General features: G+C 42.4%; 2 protein-coding genes across 4 annotated transcripts in view; one reads left to right on the top strand and one right to left on the bottom strand.

The window, feature by feature from the left end:
• DUSP15 (dual specificity phosphatase 15) overlaps positions 1 to 10422 on the bottom strand; it is a 37444-nt gene extending 27022 nt beyond the window's left edge. For both annotated transcript variants that reach the window (XM_072631625.1, XM_072631626.1), the window contains exon 1: positions 10257 to 10422. In XM_072631625.1, coding sequence (XP_072487726.1) covers positions 10257 to 10331 — 75 coding nt within the window. In that variant the 5' untranslated portion in view covers positions 10332 to 10422. The remainder of the gene's footprint in view (positions 1 to 10256) is intronic.
• The window catches only part of TTLL9 (tubulin tyrosine ligase like 9), a 43289-nt gene that overhangs the window by 10113 nt on the left and 9240 nt on the right, over positions 1 to 23936 (top strand). For both annotated transcript variants that reach the window (XM_072631622.1, XM_072631621.1), the window contains 4 exons: positions 13763 to 13831; positions 14543 to 14633; positions 19432 to 19472; positions 20049 to 20136. In XM_072631622.1, the coding sequence (XP_072487723.1) occupies positions 13763 to 13831; positions 14543 to 14633; positions 19432 to 19472; positions 20049 to 20136 (289 nt within the window). The remainder of the gene's footprint in view (positions 1 to 13762; positions 13832 to 14542; positions 14634 to 19431; positions 19473 to 20048; positions 20137 to 23936) is intronic.

Below are 23936 nucleotides of genomic sequence, written 5' to 3'. Positions count from 1 at the left end.
AATGAATGAATGAATGAATGAATGAATAATGAAGCATTGACCAAGAGCTTCCTAATGGCCAGACACTTTACTAAATATTAGAGGTACAAATCCAGGCAAGCAAGAAAGTCCCTGCCTTCAAGAATCTTAGATTTACTCTGGGGAAGACAACACTTAAAGGATAGCTAGAAGCTAGGGAAACAAGTTTGGAATTTGGTTTGGAAATGGTTGGGATCTTGGTTTGGTCAATACAAAGTGAGCATTCACCTACTAGAGCCCAGGGATCCAGGGGCAAAGTCCAGGTAGCGTTGGTGAAAGGGGACAGAAAAATTTATATTTTATCTTCGAGGCAATAGGGATCTACTGAAATTTATTGTGAAGGGGAATAACATAGATCTGTGTTTAAGGAAAATCACTCAAAACCACTTTGGCAGCTGTGAAGAGGATGGATTAGAGTGGGAAGAAATGAGGCAGGAGAGCATCACAACAGCCTACGCCAGAGGTGACGGTGTGAGTAGAAGTGGTCAGATATGAGAAATGTTGTGAAGGTAGAAATGGCAAAATTCAATGATTGGCCATGCAGGCTGACACATGAATGGGTAAGGAGTTGAGGGTAACACCAAGGTTATATATGAGATATATATATATGAGAGACTGGAAAGATAGAGAGGCTTCTGACAGATATAGGGAAGATATATATCTGAATACATATATATGTGTGTGTGTGTACACATATTTGTACATATATATGAATATATATATGAAGATATAGGGAAATTCTGACTAGGAGTAGGTTTTGGGGAAGAGATGATCACTTTTCTCTTGAACATGTTGAGTTTAAGAGGTCTCTTGGGGGATCCCTTTCAAAATGTCCAGTAAGCAGTAGGTGATGTAGGACTTAATCCTAACATCAACAGAAAGAGGCTGAGATTGGACATATAGATCTATGAGCAGCTTTATGGATATGATAATTAAATTCATGGGAACTGATGAGGCCAAGAATTGAGAGAGTGTAGGGAAAAAGAAGAGAGAGCCTCTACAATAGTCTTAGGGGAGCACTCATAGGTAGGGGGCATGATATCCAGAGGAAATAAGGAAGCATTTGTCAAATAGATAGGAGAACCAGGAGAGAATAGTGTCACAAAAAAACAGAGAGGAGAGAGCATCCAGGGAGAGAGGGGAATCAACAGTGTAGATACAACAGACAGGTCAAGAAGGATGAGACGGGAGAAAAGACTGTCAGAATTGGCAGGTAAGAGATGGTTGGTAAATGGCTTCACCTGTGTCATGAGGTTGGAAACCAGTTGAGGACTAAATTAGAACTCTGGAGAGAGTTTAAGCAGCTTTTGTAGGAGTACAATCAAGAAATGGAGTAGAAATATAGGATAGAGATTGAGGGGATGGCTAGGGAGTGGGATAGAAGTATGGAGGAAACTAGGGTATGTTTGAAGGCAGTAGAGAAGGAACCAGTAGATAGGGAGAGATGATAAGATGTGTGTGTGTGTGTGTGTGTGTGTGTGTGTGTGTGTGTGTGAGCGTGAGAGAGAGAGAGAGAAATACATTAAGTGCTACGTTTTTGTTGGGTACTGTGTTTGGTGAATACAAAAAATAAACTGTCCTGACCTCAAGAAAATTCAGTTGGGAAGACACCATGAATATATGTGATGGGGATCTAGTATAGGCATAAACAAAATAACTATGAGGTTAATTTGGGAAAGGGAGGCACTGACAGCTGGGGTAGCAAGAAAGGACTTATGTAGGAGGTGTTGCTTATGCTGGGTCTTGAAGAAAAATGGATTTCCAAGAGCTGGAGGTGGAGAGGAACTACATTCCAGGCCTGGAGGGGACACACAGAGACAAGCAGTAAAGGTTCATGTATGAGAAGCAGCATGGATACTCTGGCAGGCCTGGAGAGTATAGCTATGTTGCTTCCCTCTCTTAGTCCTTCCCCATCTCCCCCACCCCCGTTCCCCACCCCATCAGCCTTAGCCTTTGTTTCACAGAGCAGAGGGACTTTGTTTGGGGTGGGGATGATTATTCCCCACCCCCCTCACCCTTGAATCAAGGTTATTCTTAAGATTCAAAGAAAATAAAAAGATTTATCAAATATTCATATTTGATACTCCTATAGGAATAGAAAATACTCCTATATATATTTATCCATTGCTGAGTAAATGAATGGTTTGTGACAAACTAAAGGTCCAGGAGAAAGAAGACATGCTATATGCATAAATTTTGCAGGAAGGGTATACCTTGTATTCAGAAGTGGTCTCAAGATGATGGATCTCAAGTGACAGGCTCCTCAGACTTGTTTTGCATTGGATTGCTACCAGCTCCCTGAGATATTGGTCAGTGGAGGAAAGTGGGTAGCTTAAGAGAAAGGTGAGTAGCTCAGCAATAGGCTAGTGGGGAAGGAGAGTGTTATGACCCCCAGGAATTTCCAATGCTGAACCACAAATGGCTTACCACCAGTTATTTGGGTATTAGGAGGATGTGGGGTGAAGTGGGTGGGACTGGGGGTAGAACTGCTTAATGCCCTTCATAAACTCAGGATCCCTTCCTTCCTTTTATTTGACATGACTAATTTTTTTTTTGCTTGACTATACATATTTGTAATTTTAAAAAATGTTTTTTCTTGTCTTCTCATTGAGGAAGAAAGAATTCTGAAATGAAAATAAGATTAAAACTGATTAAAAATTAAAAAAAATTTTTTCCTAAGATGGCTTTCAGGTTTCTTTTTTACATATAAAAAAGGGTCTCATTTCTGAAATAGAGATATTTCAGTTTTTCTAGTTCCCAGAGATTCCTGGGACTGTGATTGGTTGGATGGGATGGTGAGAATGGGATCAAGGGTTCATCTGTCTTAACCTCTGCTTAGGATGATAGATAATTTACAAGAACTAGGTAGGGTACAACAAAAAGTAACTTCACTTGAATTGAAGTGAGAATTATTTTACTTTTGGAGATGGGAAAGAGCTTCCCCAAAATTTAATAATGTAAGAAAAATAGTGAAATTGAGGAGGAAAGTAGAAAAGAAACAATTAGAGTATCCTAAGGAATTTTCTTTGTTTCTAGCCTAGCAGAAAGGCCTTGGGATTTGCTTCTCAAAGGAGAAGAATAGCATCTTTGCTTTAAAGAGTACAGTTTTTCCCTTTCAATTCTAGGTATGAATTTTGATCCAGATAGGATGGGAGAAGCGGACTTTCACAGTGATTCTAATGTCAAGGAGAAAAAGATCTCAGTTTTCCAATGTAACTACCCACGCATGTACATGTTCTCTGGCAAGAAATAGCAACTCTTTTACATTCATGATAGAAAGTTGGCATTTGCAGTTGCAAAACTCCTAAAGAGCAAACACATTCTCGCATGTATTTTTGATCAGGGGTATGGAACTACGAAGACCAGAGGAGGAGTTAGAGATCCTGATTCTGGGTCCATAGCTCCCAAGTCTTTACATCAAGACTGGCCCTATTGAATGGATGAGTTGAACATCAGTTCAACTGTAAACTGTATTGTCTCTATTGCCTGCTTCCAGGAGGAGCACCCATGGAGTCCAAGCAAAGTAAATTGTGTATTTACTAGAAGTTCTGGTGTTAGAATAGCCTTTGATCTAGTGAGGGAGAGACTGCTACATGGATGCAGCTGAGGATTGTTTCTTGGCTTTTATTGGTTCTATACCAGGAGTAATGCACATTATGCTGTTCATTGTATTTTGTTTGTTCCTGCTGGGAGGTAAATCCATTTTGCCAAGGAGACATTACCAGCACTCAGTGAAATATAGTTTTGAACTAAGGAGGTGGGGATTTGCAGTAGATCTGAAACCACAAGACAGCACTCAGTCTGAAGAATTGTATCAGGACTCTGAGGTTGGTGGAGCTCACTAGTGAGGAAAGAATTGTCTTGACTGTTTATGAGCCTGGATTAAAACACTATATGTTTTGTATTATTTTTTTAATTTGAAATAAAGTTTGTCTTGTATGTAGTATAGTGCTTGCATTTCCTTTTTGTGGAGACTGAGACAGGAGCCATATATTCTGATGTTCCCATGAGAGACCCTGAGCAAAGTGAGAAAATTCTAATTTTCTCATGGGAAAGCCTGGGTGTTGGGCTGAGCCACACAGAATGGTTTGTGACTGCAAGCTCAGTACAAGTCAACAGTGATAGGTCAGCCAGGAAATGCAATTTGAACTGCACTGAGAGGCTGTGCTTTCCGGAAGAAAGAGATAAGAGGTTTACTAGAGTCTCCCCTGTGCAGAACATACCTAGAGTATTCATTCTAAGCATCTATTAAATACCTCAGGCATCTAGGTGATATAGTACATAGAGCACTCAGCCTGGAGTCAGGAAGATCTGAAGCTGTGTGACCCTGGGCAAGTCAACTGAATCCTGTTTGCCTCAGTTTCCTCATCTGTAAAATGAGGTGGAGAAGGAAATGGAGAAGCACTCTCCAGTATCTTTGTTAAGAAAACCCCATATGGAATCATGAAGAGTCAGGCACGACTGAACAGATGTATCAGGCAATATGTTTGGTGCTAGGGATACTGAACCAAAAACTATCTCTATCCTTGGAGAGTTTGCGTCTTATTGGGGGAAATAACATGAAAGCAGATAAATATGAAATCTATACAAAGTAATTGGGCCTTGGGACTAGATTTGTGATTTCATTTGTATAAGAAGTTCCCAGATTACAAAACTCCCTTTACCTATGCAGGTCAGCACCAGAGTGACAAAACCAATATATGTCAGAGATAGGACTTGACCCCAGGTCTTCCTAAACTCAGAAGTCATCCTTTAATGGCATGCTGCTTCTACAAAGTAACTACAGTACAAAGTAATTGGGGTGGAGGAAGAGGACGAATTGCGGGATTAGCAATTGGTGATATCAGGGCAAGCCTTGTATTGGAATTGGCTCTTAAGTTGAACCATTGGAGGAAGAGAAGGTTTCTGTGAGGCATCAGAGAAGGAGTGAATTCCAGGCACTGGGGACACCCTTTTCAGGAGCATGGAGATGACAGGTGGAATGCTGTGGTCATGAGGAACCATCACTGGGCCAGTTTAGCTAGGATGTGGAGTACATGAAAGAGGGTATTGTTAAGTAGGCCTGGAAAGGTAGTCTGGAACCAGATTGTAATGAACTTTTACTGCCAAATAAAAGAATCCGTATTTGATCATAGAAATATTTGGGAGTTACTAACATTTCTGGAATAGAGTAATGAGGTAGTTGCATGCTTTAGGAACATGTTTGGCAACTCTATAGTGGGTGGATTAGATAGGATAGAGACCAGAGGCCAGGAGGCTAATTAAGAAGGTATTGTAATAGTCTCGGTAAGATGTGATGAGGGTCTGAACTGTGGTGGAAGATGGATATGGATTGATGGAATTTGATTGAGAGATGTTGTGGAGGTGGAATCAACAAGACTTGACAATTCATTGGATGGGGGGGTTGGTATGGGAGAAAGGGATAAGTCAGGGATGACTCCTAGATTGTAAACCTGGGGGGCTGTATGGATGGGAGTGCCCTCAGCAGAAGGAGGGAAGTGATGCTTTCTATTTTGGGCACTACTTTTCTGGAAGACTATTAATAAGCTGGAGCCCATCCAATGGAAGGCACCTGGGAAGATGAAGAGCCTGGAGTCAATACCTTATGAGGGTTTCTTGAAGGAACCGAGGATCCTTAAGCCAGTAGAAGAGAAATCTTAGCTGGGAAAGTTCAACTGGGACATTTTATTTTCTTCAATCACTTGAAAGATTGTCATATGGAAGGGAATTAACTTGTTCTGATTGGCCCTAGAGGACAGAACCAGGAGCGATGTGTGGGAGTTGCAAAGAAGAAAAATTGGGCTTAATATAAGGAAAGCTTCCTCACAGTTAGAGTTGTCTGAAAAGGAAAATGACAAATGCTGGAAGGAATGTGGAAAAATAGGTACACTAATGCACTTTTGGTAGAATTGTGAACTGCTCCATTCATTTGGGGAAGCAATTTGGAACTATGCCCAAAGGGCTCTAAAACTGCGCATAGCCCTTTGACACAGCAATACCACTACAAAACTGTGTGCCAAAGAGATCAAAGAAAAAGGGAAGCGATTTATATGTACAAAAAGATTTGTAGCAGCTCTTCTTATTCTGGCAAAGAATTGGAAATTGAGAGGATGCTCATCCTTTGGGGAATGGCTGAACAAGTTGTGGTATGTGACTGTGAAGGAATACTATTGTGCTAAAGAGAAATGATGAGGAGAATGGTTTCAGAAAAAGCTGGGAAGATTTATATGAACTGATACAAAGTATCAGTAAGTAAGCAGAACCAGGAAAATATCATATGCATTAACATTGTAACAGCAATATTGTAACAGGAATCCTTGGTGAAAGACTTAGCTACTCTGATCAATACAATGATCCATGACAATTCCAAAAGACTAATGATGAAAAATGTTATCTACATCCAGAGAGAGAACTGATGAACTTTAAGGGCAGATTGAAACATTATAAATTTTCCTTATTTTTCTTGCTTTTTTGTATCATGTCTAATATGGAAATATGTTTTGCATGGTTTAACACGTATAATGGATCTGATAGTGCTTACCTTCTCAATAGATGGGGAAGTGGAGGGAGGGAGAGAATTTGGAACTCAAAAAAAAAATGTTGAAAAAAAAGTGAAACAATTAGAGCTGTTGCAAAATGTAGTGGACTGGAGGCCATGGGAGGTCTTCAAGAGAAGGCCAAATGGCCACAGATGAAGGTAGTGCAGATTCTTTTTTAGTTATAAGTTGAACTGGATGACTTCTGAAAGGTCCCTTCCAATTCTGAAATTCTGTGATAAGCTCTCAAGATTGCACCGAGTCTTTGTAAACCTAGGGCTTCAGTTTGGGACCATGCTATACTTCGGAGAAGGATGGGTAGAATTTGGACCAATGAAGGGAATAATGTAAACACAGGTGAGGAAGGCGGAAGTACCACAGTATATGTGTAGAGAATTGACTAGAAGGAACATGGAGCATATTGTAATGAGAGAGGGAGACTGGACATAGAGATATGATGAAGACAGCTCTAACTAGCTTTGTAAAACCAGATTGTTAAATTTTCACCGGGAGCATTTATACCTCAGAAATCTGCAATCTATAAATCAGGGTGTCATTTATTGTTTTGTTTATTGTCTAGACTAAAGAAAGTGTTAATAGTGCAGATTAAACATAAAAGTGTGTTTTCCCCTCCCCATAGTTAAACATTTACCAGCACCTGCCTGTATGCTCAGTAAACAAGAGTGCAGTAGAAGGTTCAGAGAATGAACTCTTCACTAGATGGAAGGCCTGATGACTGGAGGCTAATCAATGAAGATGATGATGATGATGATGTGCATCGATATAAATTTGCAGAGTGCTTTACATCTATTATCTTATTTGAACCTCACAATACTGGCTGGAAGGGAAGGTAGGGTCAGACTGTGAAGAGTTTAGACTTTTAATTTGTAGGTCCTGAGAAGTCAGGATCAAATTTGTGTATTAGGAAGGTGACAAAAGCAGCTTGTGCTTGGTGTGCTGGGCACACAATGATGGGAAAGGGAGAGATCAGGCACTGGGTGACTAGCCACCGTAGTCAGAAGAGAGGTGAGGAGCTCTTGACCTCAAGTTGGACCCTGGGACTGAAGCAGAAGAGAGGTTCTGTATTCTGAACACTCAGTAGGTAATTATGCAAATGAGCACTGGAATCTGAGGCCTAGATGATTCCAACTAGCTATTATCCACATTGACAAAGGGTAATTTGTGCTAATTGGTAACTAGAAACCCTGTATTAGACTGATTCTCACAACCTCAATTAGCGGCAGTTAAGGGAATATCATTAAGAGGAGGAGTTAGTCTGTAAGAAAAGGACTGTAGCAGAGGCTTCCTCCACCTCTTAGCTAGCGGTTCCGTTTTATAGATGATGTACCTCGAGCCCTGAGGCCAGGGCTTCTCTCCTCCCGGCAGCCATAGAACAAGGCATATAGAGTAAAGAATACTGGCCCTGGAGGCAGCATTGCTGCAAAATTCTGGTCCCAGCCCCACCACTTATTAGCCTGGTGACCTTAGGCAAGACATTTCTTATCTTCCAAATGGGGATAACTCTCTCTGGCCTCCAATCTCACAGGTTGTGGTGAGGATCAAAGAAGGGAGTATATATGAACATGGGAAAGCACAATTGAGAGAGGGGAGTGTGCTAATGCACCCCTGCCCCCACAAAATAGAGACCTGGTTCTAGATGATCTCTAAAGTTGCTCTGATAGTCTGTGTTTTAAATTTTTATGAAATTATTAAAAAATTAGGGAATCTGATCAGCAAAGCTACTCCCATTCACAAATACTCTATCTCACTCTTCAGTGGTTAGCAGACTCTCCCCTCACTCTTATTTACCTCATCGCTTGATCTGAGTTTTCTTCTTCCCAAGAGCAAACCCCTCTTTGCTCAGTCTCTCAAACCTGCCCACCTCAGCCTGACCCCACAGTGTCCCACTCCATATCTGCCTGTCCCTTCCTCTGGACCTCCTAGACTTCCTGATCTGTAATGAACAAACTTCCCTTCATTCTAGACCTCTTCCTCTTATGGGCTGTCCATCTTTTGCCACTCACAGACACTGGATGTCCCTTCTATTGCAATCTGAACCCTCTCCCAATACCCCCACTGACTCAGTGGTCCTAGAGAGAAGGTTTGAATACCCCTTGCTCTCCATTGCCACTTCTAGCCTCTCCCTCTACCACCATCACTAAGCTACTTCTCTTTCTTTCAAGTTCACTCCATCCAAATTTATCACCTGATTCAGGTCCTTGTGATTATTAACTGATTATCCTCTGGATGACCCCTCCCTTTCTTAATGACTTGGATGTGTGTGTGTGTGTGTGTGTGTGTGTATGTGTGTGTGTTTATCCTTCGTTGCCAAACTGGATATACAACTCATTGTTTCCTCTCTGTCTCAGCTCTTATCTTCATATTAGGCTATCAGCATGTATGTTGATATTCCCTCAAGTACTCTGACATTCCAGTTCATCAGTCTGCTCAACTCCCATGACCAGCTTCTCCACTCACTCCACCTCAGTTATAGTCAAGGGTGGTCACCTTGCCATCACCCATAAGTATTCTACCCCTTCCCCCCATCAAGAACCCTGAAATTCCTTTGTCTGGTCATAATTTATCATTCCATGTCTCTGTGCCTTACTACTTGTGAACCTGTAGCATTCTTCATTCTCATAGTGACCACCAATCCTTCCACCCCTCAGTGCCATCATTGCCCCTACTTTGGATACATTGTCCTCCCTTGCTAAGACATGTTAATGAACCAACTCACTCTCCACCATCTTATATTCTTGAATTCCTTATACCTTTGTCTTATCAATGCTCTTCTCTTGCCAAACTCCTACCCCAGATTCCTTGCCTGATTTGTCTCTTCTATTCTACTCATAATCTATCGAACAAAGCTAACAGAAGCCATGCAACTATGTTAACTGGGTCCTTTATTGTAGCAAGGCAATCTTTTTTATTCCCTTCTGATAACTGATTCTTTATTCCACTTTCCACAGTCATTGTTCCAGACCCTCTCTTCTTTCTTTATCCTCCTAGAGCATATCTCTACCCAATCTGTCAGCTGAGGACCTCACCTCATATTTTACTGAGAAAATTGAGATCATTTGCCCTAGAGCTCCCTCTTCTCACCTTTCTCCTTTTGACATGCCTTGAAATCATTCTGCCACTCCTCCAATATTCTCCTTACTTTATTCTCTAATGAGGAGATGACCCATCTCAACAAGGACAACCCCCAACATATATCCTTCCTCCCGTCTTCTCTGATCTTCTGGCAGGTTTTCCCCACTAGCATCACCTCTCTCTAATCTTCAGTTTCTCCCTATTTGTGAGAGAAATCTTCCGTTTCTCCCTATTACAACCTTTCCTTGCTGCCTATAAGCACACTGAGATCTCCTTAATCCTTAAAAACACTTCCTAGGGTCTTTCATTTACCCAAGTAATATCCTATATATCCTCTCCTTGCCTGAGCCAGATTCTTTGAAGAAGCTATCTATTCTCCATGCCTTCACTTCTTCTCCTCTTACTATTTTCTAAATCCTCTGCAATCTAGCTTTTAACCTCATCATTCAACTAAAACTGCTAGTGCCTATTAGCCACCCTCCCTTCCAAGATATTCCATTCTCTGGAGTGTTTGTGACATGCTGCTGTAACCTGGCTCTTCTCCTATTTGTTTGACAACTTCTTTTCACTCTCCTTTGTTGCATCATCATCCATGCCAAGTTCACTTACTGTAGGTGTTCTCTGAGGCTCTGTCCTGAGCCCTCTTATCTTTTCTCTCCAGACTTCGTTAGTTGTTGACCTCATGAGTTTCCATAGGTTCAGCTATCATTATTATCTCATGCTGGTGACTCAGAGTTCTTCAGCCTGATTCTCCTGAACTTCAGTCCCACATCACCAACTGCCTGTTGGACATTTCAAATTGAATGTCTTGTTAGGAATCTCAAACTCAACTTGATCCAAATAGACCCAAATAGATCACTGTCTTCACCCTCCCCCTCCCCAAACCCATCCATCTTCTGAACTTCTTTGTTGCTGTTGAATATAACCATCCTCCTAGTCATCCAGGTTCAAAAATCTCTCTGTCATTCTCAATTCCTCACTCTCATCATCCCACATATCAAATCACTTACCAGATCTTGTCAATTCTTTCTCCACAACATTTCCCCCATATGTCCTCCTCTCTCCAACCACCCAGACACCTCCACACACTGCCTCCCAGTTTAGGCCTTCATGACCTCATATCTGAACCATTATTGCAACAGCATCCTCATGAATGGCCCCTCATTCGAATTCACTCTCCATACAGTTATCAAAGCAATTCTTCTGAAATATAGATCTAACCACATTACCCCCCCCCCCCCACTAAGTAAAACCCTCTTATTTCTAGGATCATATATAAATTTGTCTTTTAGACTTTTCGATCACTTCACCACCTAACCCCATCCTACTTCTCCTGATGCATAAGGGCGTTGTTTATGTGCTGTTACTTACACACTTCACATTCCTTTGCCCGGCAGCTCTTCATCCCCCTGAGTAAAGTGTACTCTGCTCTCATTTCCGCTTGTTGGAATTCCTGCTTCCCTTCCATACTCAGCTCAAGTATACCATCTACATGGAACCTTTCCTGACTTTCTGTCCTGCTAGTCTTCATTTTGTTTGTATTTTGTATACAATCACATATGTACAGATTGTCTTCTTTGTTGGAGTATAAGGCCTTGAGGGCAGGGACTGTTTCATGATTTATCTTTATATCCCTTGCACCTAGCATATTATCGGAGCTTAATAAACAGCTTGTTGATGGACTGATATGAGGTTACAATGGTCCAGAATATGTTTTCTCAAGCATATTCCACTATGTGGATCAGATCTAGTCCTGCCCCAAAGAACAGGAAAACCCACTTTGTTAAGGCTATGCTGGATTTCAGCACTGGACTTAAGAGTCAGAAGCCCTGAGCTTTTAGTGCAGACTGACATTTGCAAGCAAATGTGGTCTCCTCAAACAAGCTATGTAGAACCTCAACCTTCTCTTCTGAAACAGGGATAATATAATTCCATTCTACCTCCCAGGGTGGTCATGAGGATCAAATAAGACATTGGGTGGGAATGTGTAACAGTAAAATACTCTACACATGTAAATGATTATTATTAATAAGGGGCATGAAGTGACATCTGGGACTTTGGAAGGGCCCAACCCTGGCTACCCTTAATGACACAGAGTTCAGCTTTTCCAGGAGAGCTGTTGAAGTCTAGTTGTCATCCTGAATGATTTCATCTCACTCCATTCCCCCTCCCCATTGACCATAGTCAGTTGATTTGAGTTCAGGGATTGCAAGCACATTTTAAGAGCAAATTTAGTAAATCTCTTACTAAAAAATCATCATGTCATGTATTTCAAAGACAAGAAAAAAAACTGAAAAGAAGTGAACTGAGTGTTGTTTGGGTAATAGAGCAGTGACTGCTAATCACACCTTTTGTTTCTGGGGCTCCTTTTACTTGGCAGAGCATTGAGGGAGGGAAACAAGGCCAAAAGGGCCTATACTACTCAAATCAGGAACCCCAGGTTTGCTCAGGGCCCAGCTTCTTGGGGCCTCTGGTCAGCAAGGCATGTAGGCTTGGGTTGGGAGAAGGAAGAGAAGTAATGAACAAAGCATTAAAGGAGTGTTTCTTCCCAAGTAGGTAGGAATGAAATTTTATCTACCTATCTAATCTATCTGTATATCCATGTCTATGTACATATGTGTGTGTGTATATATATATACAGATATATGTCTATATACACACTGAGACACATGTACTCACTCATATATGAATGAAAAAGCATTTTTAAGTACATTTTATGTGCTGTCAAGGAGGTCATGTTCAGTTTCAGCTGTAGATTGAAAGGCCTGTGGTGCTTAGGGCTTAGCAGCAAAGCAGATTGTATTATATATTCTTTGCTTTTTAGATAAGCTTTTATTGATGTCTTATGTTTTTTACATCATCATTGTTTTCCCCAGTCCCAGAGAGCCATCCCCTATAACACATAGTATGGTTATCTTTTCTTAAATGTTATTTCCATTGATAAAACCATATCCATTTCTGATATCGAAGCATCTGACAATGCCAAGGACTTTGGTGGCAAGAACTTTCTTTTTTTGGTCTTCTGTAGCTGTGGCTGCTAAGGAGGCAGGAGCTGCAGAAGCAATGTTCAGGCCACATCTACACAAGGGTTGCTTCCCTGGATAATGGCTACAGGTGTAGACTGGAAGCATGGTTGGTGGGTGGGGGTGATATTGCCATTCCTGGGACTCTTGGATTCAGAGTCTTGAGCTGGCTTCATTAAACTTTAAGGGGATATCTTGTTAAAGATGTAGAATGTAGGGGCAGCTAGGTGGTACAGTGGATAGAGCACTGGAGTCAGGAAGACTATCTTCCTGAGTTCAAATCTGACCTCAGAAACTTACTGTATGACTCTGAGCAAGTCACTTGACCCTGTTTATCTCAGTTTCCTCATTTGTAAAGATGAACTGGAGAGGGAAATGGAAAACACTCCAGTATCTCTGCCAAGAAAACACCAAATAGGGTCATGAAGAGTCAGAAACAACTGAAAACAACTGAACCACAACAAAAGTGGTCAGGAGTGAGAGTTTAATTTGCCAGGAATATCCCTCCCTCAGGGTGCCTTGCTAAATCAGTTAGATCTGTCTACTTGTTTGTTGGCTAGCAGTGGGTGAGGGTGGTTAGCACCTTCCCTACAGGAGTTGTTTCTTTGGCTGATGGCTATTCAGATTGGACTGGCAGGAGAGCTAGGGGTCTGGGAGATGCTGCTGTTCCTTGAATTCTTGAGCTTACCTGCTAGGTGATGGCACTTGGTCAGCTATTGTTGGTGATGATGAGAATGGAGGGAACATTCTCCACAAGGATTGTTCCCCTGGTTATGGCTGTGAGGACCAGGATGGAAGCAAGGTTGGTGATACATGCACCTATGTAATTTCTTAATCTATTAAAGGTTATAGCTGCACTGAGACTTTTGGAACACCCTGTTTGTATTCTCTCCCTTCTCTCTCTCTCTCTGTCTCTCTCTGTCTCTCTCTCTCTCTCACACACACACACACACACACACACACACTCACATGTACAGAACACATATTCACACTTGTACCAGACATTCCTATCTATACACCCTTCCCCATAAAGATCTAATCAAGTGTTCCCTTTTCTGCTATTTGCTTTCTTCTCCCCTTTCCCCTACCCAGGTGGCCAGGTCCCAGGGAAAAGGCATTTTCCTCTTCCGAAAGCTCAAAGACATCATAGACTGGAGGAAGGTGAGATTCTCTTCTTCTTTCTCCCCTACTATCAATTTTGATTCCCCCAAATGAAAGCATTTGTCTCCTTACTTTCTGGCTTTGCGATGACCTTGAAAATGATCCAACTATGTTCTTTGGTCCAAATTTTTCACCTTTATCTCTGGGCCCTGAAAACTTACTCTTTCATTTTTTTTACTCCCCTTTGGGATAATGAGTCCTAGGCCAGAGGACCACCATTATTTTTAACTCTTCCACTGATGTTCTGCGTGACCTTTGGCAAACAGTGTTGAAGTAGATTATCTCTAAGGGTCCTACCTTGGTGACATGGCATTGGTAAACCTTCCCTCTTAGACTTTTTCTAGGAATGTGTGGGGAGGGTGGACCCTAGTGGAAACTGAAGCCAGCAGGGACTAACATCCCAGGACAATTGTCCTTCCCTTGCCCTCTAGCCAGAGGCAGGGAGGAACAGGAAGGCTACTATATGTATAGGAGTGCCCCTGACTTCCAGCATGGCAACAAGACACTATTGCTAAGAAGTTCCATAGCCAGGAGTTGTAGCCAGCCCAGAATGCTAGCAAACCCTGTGGAAGCCATGTGTGTGTGGAGGCTGGCAGGGGGCAGGTGGACTGGAGGGGGAAGCCCGGGGTGGGACAGGGAGCTCCCCATCATATCTTTTCTAGCTTGTGCCGGTCATGAAGGAAACAGAAGTTGGGGCTTTGTGTCTGTCAGGATGTGGGCCGCTCCGATGACCAGAAAGATGACATCCCAGTGGAGAACTATGTAGCTCAACGTTACATCGAGAATCCTTATTTGATAGGAGGTAGAGTGGCTCCCTGTGCCCTACCCAATCCTCTTTGACTAGTCAAGCACCAGATGTTTATTGGGGACCCTTTCTGTGTCCAGCCTAGTACTAGGTCTCCTCTGAAAGACAGAGTGGTTTAAGCCCAGCTCCTGCCCTCAAAGAGCTTACAGTATTTATCACCTCTCTTAGGAAGAGAAAATACGGACAGACATGCAAAGATTCCCAAGAATTTCATGCAAAACAAGTAGATAGGTGGACTACAGTAAGATTGTAGAAGCTCAGAAAAGGGAGAAATCACTGTGTGGGATAATACTCAGGGAAAGATGGAAGAAGAAGTGTGATGGGTAGAATCTTGGCATCTAAATCTTGCAGTTGGAAGAGACCTCAGACTTTATATAATCCAGCTCTCTATGTGATGCATGAATTTCTTCTAGAATATCCCCAAATATCATCCAGCCTTTGCTTTATCATAACAAGTGACAGGGAGCTCACCGTCTCAGCATTTCCATCATTGTGCAGCTCTGATTGTTGGCATTCTCTTTCTTAGTGTAAGCCAGAATTGACCTTTTACCCTCTGTTCCTATTTCTGACCTTTGGAGTCAAGCCAGATGAGTTTTACACATCCTACCCTATGGTGGAATGTCAGCTAATTGAAGACTGGTCTTCTCTCCTCCAAGCTAAATATCCTCAGTTCTTTCAAAAGTCATGTAACCCAGATTCCATGCTTTCTTCTGAATCCCAGTCACTCCCTAAATTCACTTCAGCTTGTCAGTAGCCTTCCTAAAATGTGACAGCTGGAACTGAACATAATGCTCTAGATATGGTCCAACCAGGGCAGAGGACAGACAAAAGGACTCTCACTCCCCTCGTTCTGAGGACTGTACCCCTATGAGTGAAGGCTAAGGTTGATGCACTGGCCTCAATGTCACAGGGTTTGGCTAAGCATGTAGTCCACAAATCTCCTGGGTGTTTTCCACCTGAGTTTGGTTCCCGTGGCTTAAGCTGGTGGGTATCAGATTGATGAAGAGGAGGGGTAGCATTCCTGGCTGGCACAGTGTTAGTAAAATCACAGGGGTCAAGACAAATATTTCATGGGCAGGAGATGGTGAGGAGAGAGACCTGACTTAAGCAGATAGTTGGTCAGTCATGGGAGATAAAGCTACAAAGGGAAATTCTGGTACATCATGGAAAGCCTTGAATACCAGGCAAGAGAGTTTGACTTTGATCCTCTAGGCAGTGGGGTTGATTTTTAAGTTAGGGATATGGCCCGTTCCTGCACAGATAGGGAGGAAAATCTCAAATAAAGCTCTTTCCCATTGAGTGAACAAGCATTTCAACTTCTCAGCTCTGAAAACCTCCAAATCTGACCATATTAGTGCAGGAGCTTCACCCAGTGATGAGAAGGATAGTTAAAAGCTGAAAGGGCATAGATGAGAACCAGACATAGTTTGATCCTAAACCAATACTTTCCTTGAAAATAAAAGGCCACTAATATTTTATCGCATTTACTGTAATAAACTACTAGATGAGACCTGAGTATAAAAGATCACATTTTTAAAAATTAGGTAACAGAAGGAGGTATCTTTCATAAAGTATGGTTAGAGGGAGAATTCTTAACCAAAAAAAGGGTTAGGCCTGATGATTAGAAAAAAGATACAACAGAAAATTTTGACTACAAAAGTTAAGCTTTTATACAAATAAAAGCAATGCATATCAAATAAGAGAAATTGTAGACTAGAGAAAAATCTTTGTAACAAATATCATTCATACAGGTGTGATATCTAAGCTACACAGGGAATGACATTTATGAACCCAAGAATGTTTCCCCGATAGATAAGTGTTCCAAAGATGTGAATAGTTTTCAAAAAAAGAAATGCATACTATAGCCAAATGAGAACAATTCAAATCATTAACAAAAGATATGCAAATTAAAGCCACTCTGAGGTCTCACCTTTTATCCTACGAATTGGCAAAGATGACAAAAAATGGAAGCCAATGTTGGAGCAACTCTGAAAAGACAGGCACACTAATTTGCTGTTGGTCTAGTGATGACTGAATACAATGCTCTGAATATCAGTTTGGAATTTTGCAAGAAAAGTGATCAAACAATTCATGCACTTTGACTTACCTTGACTTACCTATTCCACTACTGGACATATACCCCAAGAAGGTCAAAGAAACAGAAGTACATACCTAAATATTCATCACAGTATTTTGTGAAGTGGCAAAATCAGTTGTGGTATTATGAATATCACGAAATATTCCTGTGCAAAATAAGATGTACTGAATAGGAGAGATTCAGAGAAAACTGGGAAGACATGTATGAAATAATGCAGAGTGAAATCAGTACAACCAGAGGATCAATACACATAATGACAATAATGTAAATGAAAAGAGTACTTTAAAGGATGATTAACTGAGTGATCAGAAACCCAGCAAAGGTTTAGGAGAGCAGGTCATAAAATGGGTCATCCCTTTCTCAACCGAAGAAGGCTACTGGAAACCAGTGCTGCCTGGGGGGTCCAACAAGGTCAAGAGGGTTTTTGGTTTTTTTTAACTTTTTTGTTGTTATGAGGAAGGTTTGATTCCAGGTTTGGAGGGGTAGGTTGGGGATTGAGGGGGTATTTTCAGGAATGACCATGATGTTAAAACAAATGGCACCAATAAAACTTTTTTTTTTTTAAGGAAATAGGAGGCCAGAGTCAAACTCTTATGTCTCATCAGTCATTCAGTTCTTCCCCAAAAGTTGAGAATCTTCTTGGCTGGTTTGGCTCAATGGTTAGAATCAGGTGCTAGTTAGGTCAGAATAACATGATTTGTCCCCCAGTGGCCTGTTGATGACATGTCAGTTCCTGACCACAAGCCTGATCCCAGTGGGCTTGCATCTGAGTGTTGTGATTCACAAGGAGTTTGTAGGGGGATGCCTGCGTTCACAGCTTGGTGCAGCCCAGTCCTGTTGCTGGAGACCTATCTCTGGTCATATCAGTTGTATCACTTTGGGGAACAATGTTGTGGAAAGAGCGCTCGTCTTCTCCAAAGAACTGAGATGAGTCTTAGCCCTGACATTTATTCCCTGTGTGACTAAAGAAGTCACTTTTCTGATCCTTAGTTCTGTATCAGTAAAATGGGGAGAATACTTGTACTACCTACCTCACCTGGTTGTTAAGATTTGCCAATCTTAAAGGCCCTGCTGACATAAGCTGTTCAACTACATGGACATCATCATAATCACCTTACATCTCTCACTCAGCACCATGGTCCTTCAGCTAGATGCACCTTCTCCCATCATCACCATCCAAGATGTAGCCCTTATTATTGAAGGCCTCATTGGGCAAATAGAGAGACAAAGAGGAAAGGAGCAAAGAAGGAAGCAGACCCAAGTACTAGGGGGTGTGTGTGTGTTTGTAGAAAGTGGGGGGAAGGGAGGGAGAGAGATAGAGAGATAGAGATTGAGATTTACTAAGGCAGTAAATGACACGCAGCCAAGAGTCAAACCCAAAGCCTCCAAGTACAGACAGCACTCGATGGAGAACATGACACAACCTTTTTTGTGTCATGAACACCTTCATAAAATAATGTTTTTTAAAAATAAAAATAACACTTTATAACTGGAGAAAATGCCAAAGTTCCGTTAGAGGCTAGAGAAAATAAAGATGTGATTTTCCCCCTCTCATTCAAGTTTGCAGATTCCCTGAGAACTATCCATGGTCCCCAAGTTAAGAACCCTTGCCGGAAAGGGCTGCTTACACCAATCCATCCTGAGAGTTATTTTCAGAGGTTGCTTCTCTCTGGTTGCATATTGGGAGAATAAGACTTTGCTGTTTGCAGGATCCCAACGAACTACCCCACCACCTCCTCCTCCTCCTGTCTGTCAGTCTTGTCCTAGAAGAATGTAAGCTCCTTGAGGAAAGAGATGGGGTCATCTTGTCTTTGTCCCTTTGTCTTTCTGGCATAGAACATGGTGCCTTCCACGCAGATGGATTGTTTGTTGAATTGATTGGAGGTGTGATCTCTGTGTGTATCGCTCTTGGGGTGAGACAGCTGCTGGTGGTAACCACAGTAAACTTTATTAAACTCCTACTGTGGAACAAACCTCAGTCCTTGAATTCTCCTCATGGAGAATCAATTATTGTGCCTTAGAGGGTAGGATTACTTTCTCTTGTTGCTTCAGTAGTCTGTATACTCTCCGGGGTTTGTTGTATCAGGAGTAAGTTGGTAGCCTGGTTTCTTTTTTTCCTCTAGATATAGTTTGTATCTAATTTTTAAAAATTAAAATTTTAAAAATGTTTATTTTAAAATCTGATTTAAAAAGGCCTTTTGATTTTGTATTGCGGTCCTTTCCAGAATACCCACCCCCACCTCCAATGAGCCTTCCCTTCTAACAGAAAAAAAAAATTAAGCCAAACCAATCAGTGGTGCAACCATATGTTATACAAGGCACACCCTGGTTGGTGACCTGACTTCTCCCTGAGGTTCCTTGTTCTGAGACCCTGTCCTTATCCACCAGGAGAGGGAATAGTGGGTGGGAGATAAAGTGTGGCACCAATAATTGAAACTGTGATTTTAAAAGAAATGGAAATGAGAAATCCTGTGTAAGTGGTACTGTGCTTTGAGTTGTGGGTTCAGCAGTGGGGATGGGGATATTGAACCATCCATACTTTGTTATGCCATTGTGAGAAGGGCATCATACTTGTGAGCCAGCTGATTTGGATTAGGATTACAGGATAACAGGCTCTCTGTGTGACACTAATTGGCTTGGGATGGGGATGGAATCAAAAAAGTGATTTGTGCCTAACATTAATTCTCTGCTCCATAGGGCGCAAATTTGACCTGCGAGTGTATGTCCTGGTGATGTCTGTAAGTAACTGAATTCATTGGCTGAATTCATTGGGAGGTGGTTTGAGTCTGGGGATCAGCCCTGGTGACCAGTGTGAACTTTCTAGTCCAGTTTAATTGTAAACTAAGGAAGTAAGTTGAAAAGCTGGAGGGAGGCACATTCTTAAATTTTCCAGGGGATGGAAACAAATTTTTCCCTGACATGACACCTGGGTCTCCTTCTTTCTTTGCTCCCTTCACCTTTGCTTCTCTATTTGCTCCGTGTCCCCACTCTCTCTTCCTTGATAATTTCTTCCCTTTCTCTGGTATCTCTGCCTCCCCTCATTTCTCTCTCCATTTTTCTGCCACCCACTGTCTTCCTCCTTCTTCTATTTTCCATCTTTCTCCGACACGCTCTCCTACACTGTTTCTCTCCCACTATCTTGTCTCTCCCTTCTCTCCACCCCAACTGGTTTCCTCTCCCTGCCTTTCCCTCACTGTCCCTTCCTCTCCCTCACTGTCCCTTCCTCTCCCATTTCTCCTTATTATGTCTTGTTCTGTGTCTCTCCACTCCTCCTTCCCTCTCTCCCTCTGTCTGGCTTTTCTTCTCCTCAACAGTACATCCCACTTCGGGCCTGGTTATATCGAGATGGCTTTGTTCGATTCTCCAATACACGCTTCACGCTGAGCAGTATTGATGATCACTGTATCCTTGACAAACCCTGGAATACTGAGTGTCAGTGATATGTATACACCTAAGGCATTTTAAAGTTTGGAGAGAGAATATTAACAACTGTGGGAGAGGGGATGAAGCAAAGCTTTATAGAGAAGATGACATGTGAACTGAGCCTTCAAAAATTCTGAGAAGTGACTGTGAGAGAGCATGTTCTGGGCATGAGAGAGGTAGGAGAGGACTGCCTGGGGCAAATGACCCACACATCTGGGATGGCTTAAGCAGTTACACAAAGGTTGGATGTGAAAAGCTGAGTTCAGAGAACTCAACATTCCTAATAGGCTAATTTGCTGGAATAGAGATGTATGAAGGAGAATAATATGAAATAAGGCTAGAAAAGTAGGTTACAATCAGATTCTGGAGAATTTTAAACATTAGACTTGAAAAGTTTGTGTTTACCATAGGAGCAATAGGGAGCCATGGAGGGTTTTTTTTTTTTATTTATTTAACTTTTAACATTTATTTTCACAACATTTTGGGTTACAAATTTTCTCCCCTTTTCTCCCCTCCCCCCCCCCAGACCCAAGCATTCTAATTGCCCCTGTGACCAATCTGCTCTCTCTTCTATCATCCCTCTCTGCCCTTGTCTCCGTCTTCTCTTTTGTCCTGTAGGGCCAGATAGCTTTCTTTACCCCTTAACCTGTATTTCTTATTTCCTAGTGGTAAGAACATTACAGTTGATCCTAACATTTTGAGTTCCAACTTCTTTAGCTCCCTCCCTCTCCACCCCTTCCCTTTGGAAAGCAAGCAATTCAATACAGGCCAAATCTGTGTAGTTTTGCAAATGATTTCCATAATAGTTGTGTTGTATAGGACTAACTATATTTCCCTCCATCCTATCCTGTCCCCCATTACTTCTATTCTCTTATGATCCTTTCCCTCCCCATGAGTGTCAAGCTCGGATTGCATTCTCCTCCCCATGCCCTCCCCTCTATCATCCCCCCCACCCTGCTTGTGCCCTTGTCCCCCACTCTCCTGTATTGTGAGATAGGTTTTCCTATCAAAATGAGTGTGCATTATATTCTTTCCTTTAGTGGAATGTGATGAGAGTAGACCTCATGTTTTTCTCTCACCTCCCCTCTTTATCCCTCCACTAATGAGTCTTTTGCTTGCCTCTTTTATGAGAGATAATTTGCCCCATTCAATTTCTCCCTTTCTCCTCCCAATATTTCTCTCTCACTGCTTGATTTCATTTTTTTTTTAAGATATGATCCCATCCTCTTCAATTCTCTCTGTGCACTCTGTCTCTATGTATGTGTGCGTGTGTGTATATGTGTGTGTGTGTACTCCCACCCAGAACCCAGATACTGAAATGTTTCAAGAGTTACAAATATTGTCTTTCCATGTAGGAATGTAAACAGTTCAACTTTAGTAAGTCCCTTATGACTTCTCTTTGCTGTTCACCTTTTCATGGTTCTCTTCATTCTTGTGTTTGAAAGTCAAATTTTCTTTTCAGCTCTGGTCTTCTCATCAAGAAAATTTGAAAATCCTCTATTTCGTTGAAAGACCATTTTTTTCTCCTGAAGTATTATACTCAGTTTTGCTGGGTAGGTGATTCTTGGTTTTAGTCCTAGTTCCTTTGACTTCTGGAATATCCTATTCCATTCCCTTCGATCCCTTAATGTAGAGGCTGCTAGATCTTGTGTTATCCTGATTGTATTTCCACAATACTTGAATTGTTTCTTTCTAGCTGCTTGCAATATTTTCTCCTTCACCTGGGAATTCTGGAATTTGGCCACAATGTTCCTAGGAGTTTCTCTTTTTGGATCTCTTTCATGCGGTGTTCTGTGGATTCCTTGAATATTTATTTTGCCCTCTGGTTCCAGAATCTCAGGGCAGTTTTCCTTGATAATTTCATGGAAGATGATGTCTAGGCTCTTCTTTTGATCATGGTTTTCAGGTAGTCCCAAAATTTTTACATTGTCTCTCCTAAATCTATTTTCCAGGTCAGTTGTTTTTCCAATGAGATATTTCACATTATCTTCCATTTTTCCAATCTTCTCGCTATGTTCTGTGATATCTTGCTTTCTCTCAAAGTCCTTAGCGTCCATCTGTGCCATTCTAGTTTTGAAAGAACTATTTTCTTCAGTGAGCTTTTGAATCTCCTTTTCCACTTGGCTAATTCTGCTTTTGAAAGCATTCTTCTCCTCATTGGCTTTTTGAACCTCTTTTGCCAATTGAGTTAGGCTAGTTTTCAAGGTGTTAATTTCTTCAACATTTTTTTGGTTCTCCTTTAGCAGGGAGCTGATCTGCTTTTCATGCTTTTCTTTCATCTCTCTCATTTCTCTTCCCAGTTTTTCCTCCACCTCTCTAACTTGATTTTCAAAATCCTTTTTGAGCTCTTCCATGGCCTGAGCCCATTGGGTGGGCTGGGACACAGAAGCCTTGATTTCTGTGTCTTTGCCTGATGGTAAGCATTGTTCTTCCTCATCAGAAAGGAAGGGATGAAATGTCTGTTCTCCAAGAAAGTAGCCTTCAATAGTCTTATTTCTTTTCCCTTTTCTGGGCATTTTCCCCAGCCAGTGACTTGACCTCTGAATATTCTCCTCACACCCACCTCGCCTCCTGGTCCTCCCAGCCAACGTTTGGGGACTGAGATTCAAATGCTGCTTCCTGCCTTAGGGCTTTTGGCGGGGGCAGGGCTGCTATTCAGTGTGAGAATTAAGTTCAGGTGGTCAGGTCGGGGCAGGGCCGCCTCTCAGGCTCAGTTCCCTCAGGGGGTTTATGCACAGACCTTCCACAATGGATCCAGGCTCCCGCCCGCTTGGGGAGCCCCTGTCTGCAGCCGCCTCTCAGCTTCTACCTCCCGGGGGGGCCCGAATCATGGGGGCACCCCACTCCCCTCTCAACCCGCCAAAGAGACTCTCTCACCGACCCCGTCACCTGTGGGCGGAGGAACTTGTGCGGTCGCTGGAGATCCCGTCCCTGAAGCCTGCTCGGATCTGTACCTCTCGGGGCACGGCCGCCACAGGTCTGGGCTGGGCTCCGCGTTTGCAGCGCGAAGGACCCCCCGCGAGAGGTTTTCAGGTCTCTCCGGAACAGAAATCTCCCTCGCTCCAATATTCCGTGGCCTCTGGGTGCAGAATTCACCGTGAGTTGCTCCCCTGTAGCTGATCTGTGGGTTGTGGGTTCGGAGCTACGTGTATCCATGGAGGGTTTTTTGAATAGAGGAGTGATATGGCTAGACCTGTATCATGGGAAGTTCGTCTGGTCAAATGTGGAAAATGGATTAGAGAGGGAAGGCTAAAAAAAAAGAAGACTATATGGAGGCTGTGTGTTTGTCCTTTGCTGCCAAAGAAGACCATGCCATCAGAGAAATAATGACATGACTTGCACTTGACTTTGTTTTTTGAGTGAGGGAGGGCTGTGCAGGTCACCAGCCTCACTTCCCCTCCAGAGCCATCTGAATCCAGGTATTCATCAGGATGACTGGAGATGACCCAGGATGAGGCAGTTGGGGTTAAGTGACTTGCCTAAGGTCACACAGCTAGTGAGTGTCAAGTGTCTGAGGTGAGATTTGTTCTCCTGACTCCTGCACTGGTGCTCTATCCTCTGTACTACCTAGCTGCCTCAATATGGAGGCTACTGTTCAAGTGTAAGACCAGATGGGGCCTGAACAAAGGTGGTGATTTGGTGAGCAGAGAGAAAGGGATGGATGCTAGAGATGTTGTAAAGGTGTAGGATAGGAAATGCCTAACAACTGATTGTGTGTGGGAGATACTGTATTGGATATGGGAGTCAAGGATGGTTCTGAGGTTATGAACCTGAACCTG

The sequence above is a fragment of the Notamacropus eugenii genome, chromosome 1 (genome assembly GCF_028372415.1).
Source record: "Notamacropus eugenii isolate mMacEug1 chromosome 1, mMacEug1.pri_v2, whole genome shotgun sequence".
NCBI lineage: Eukaryota > Metazoa > Chordata > Mammalia > Diprotodontia > Macropodidae > Notamacropus > Notamacropus eugenii.
This window is presented reverse-complemented; position numbering and strand designations above follow the sequence as displayed.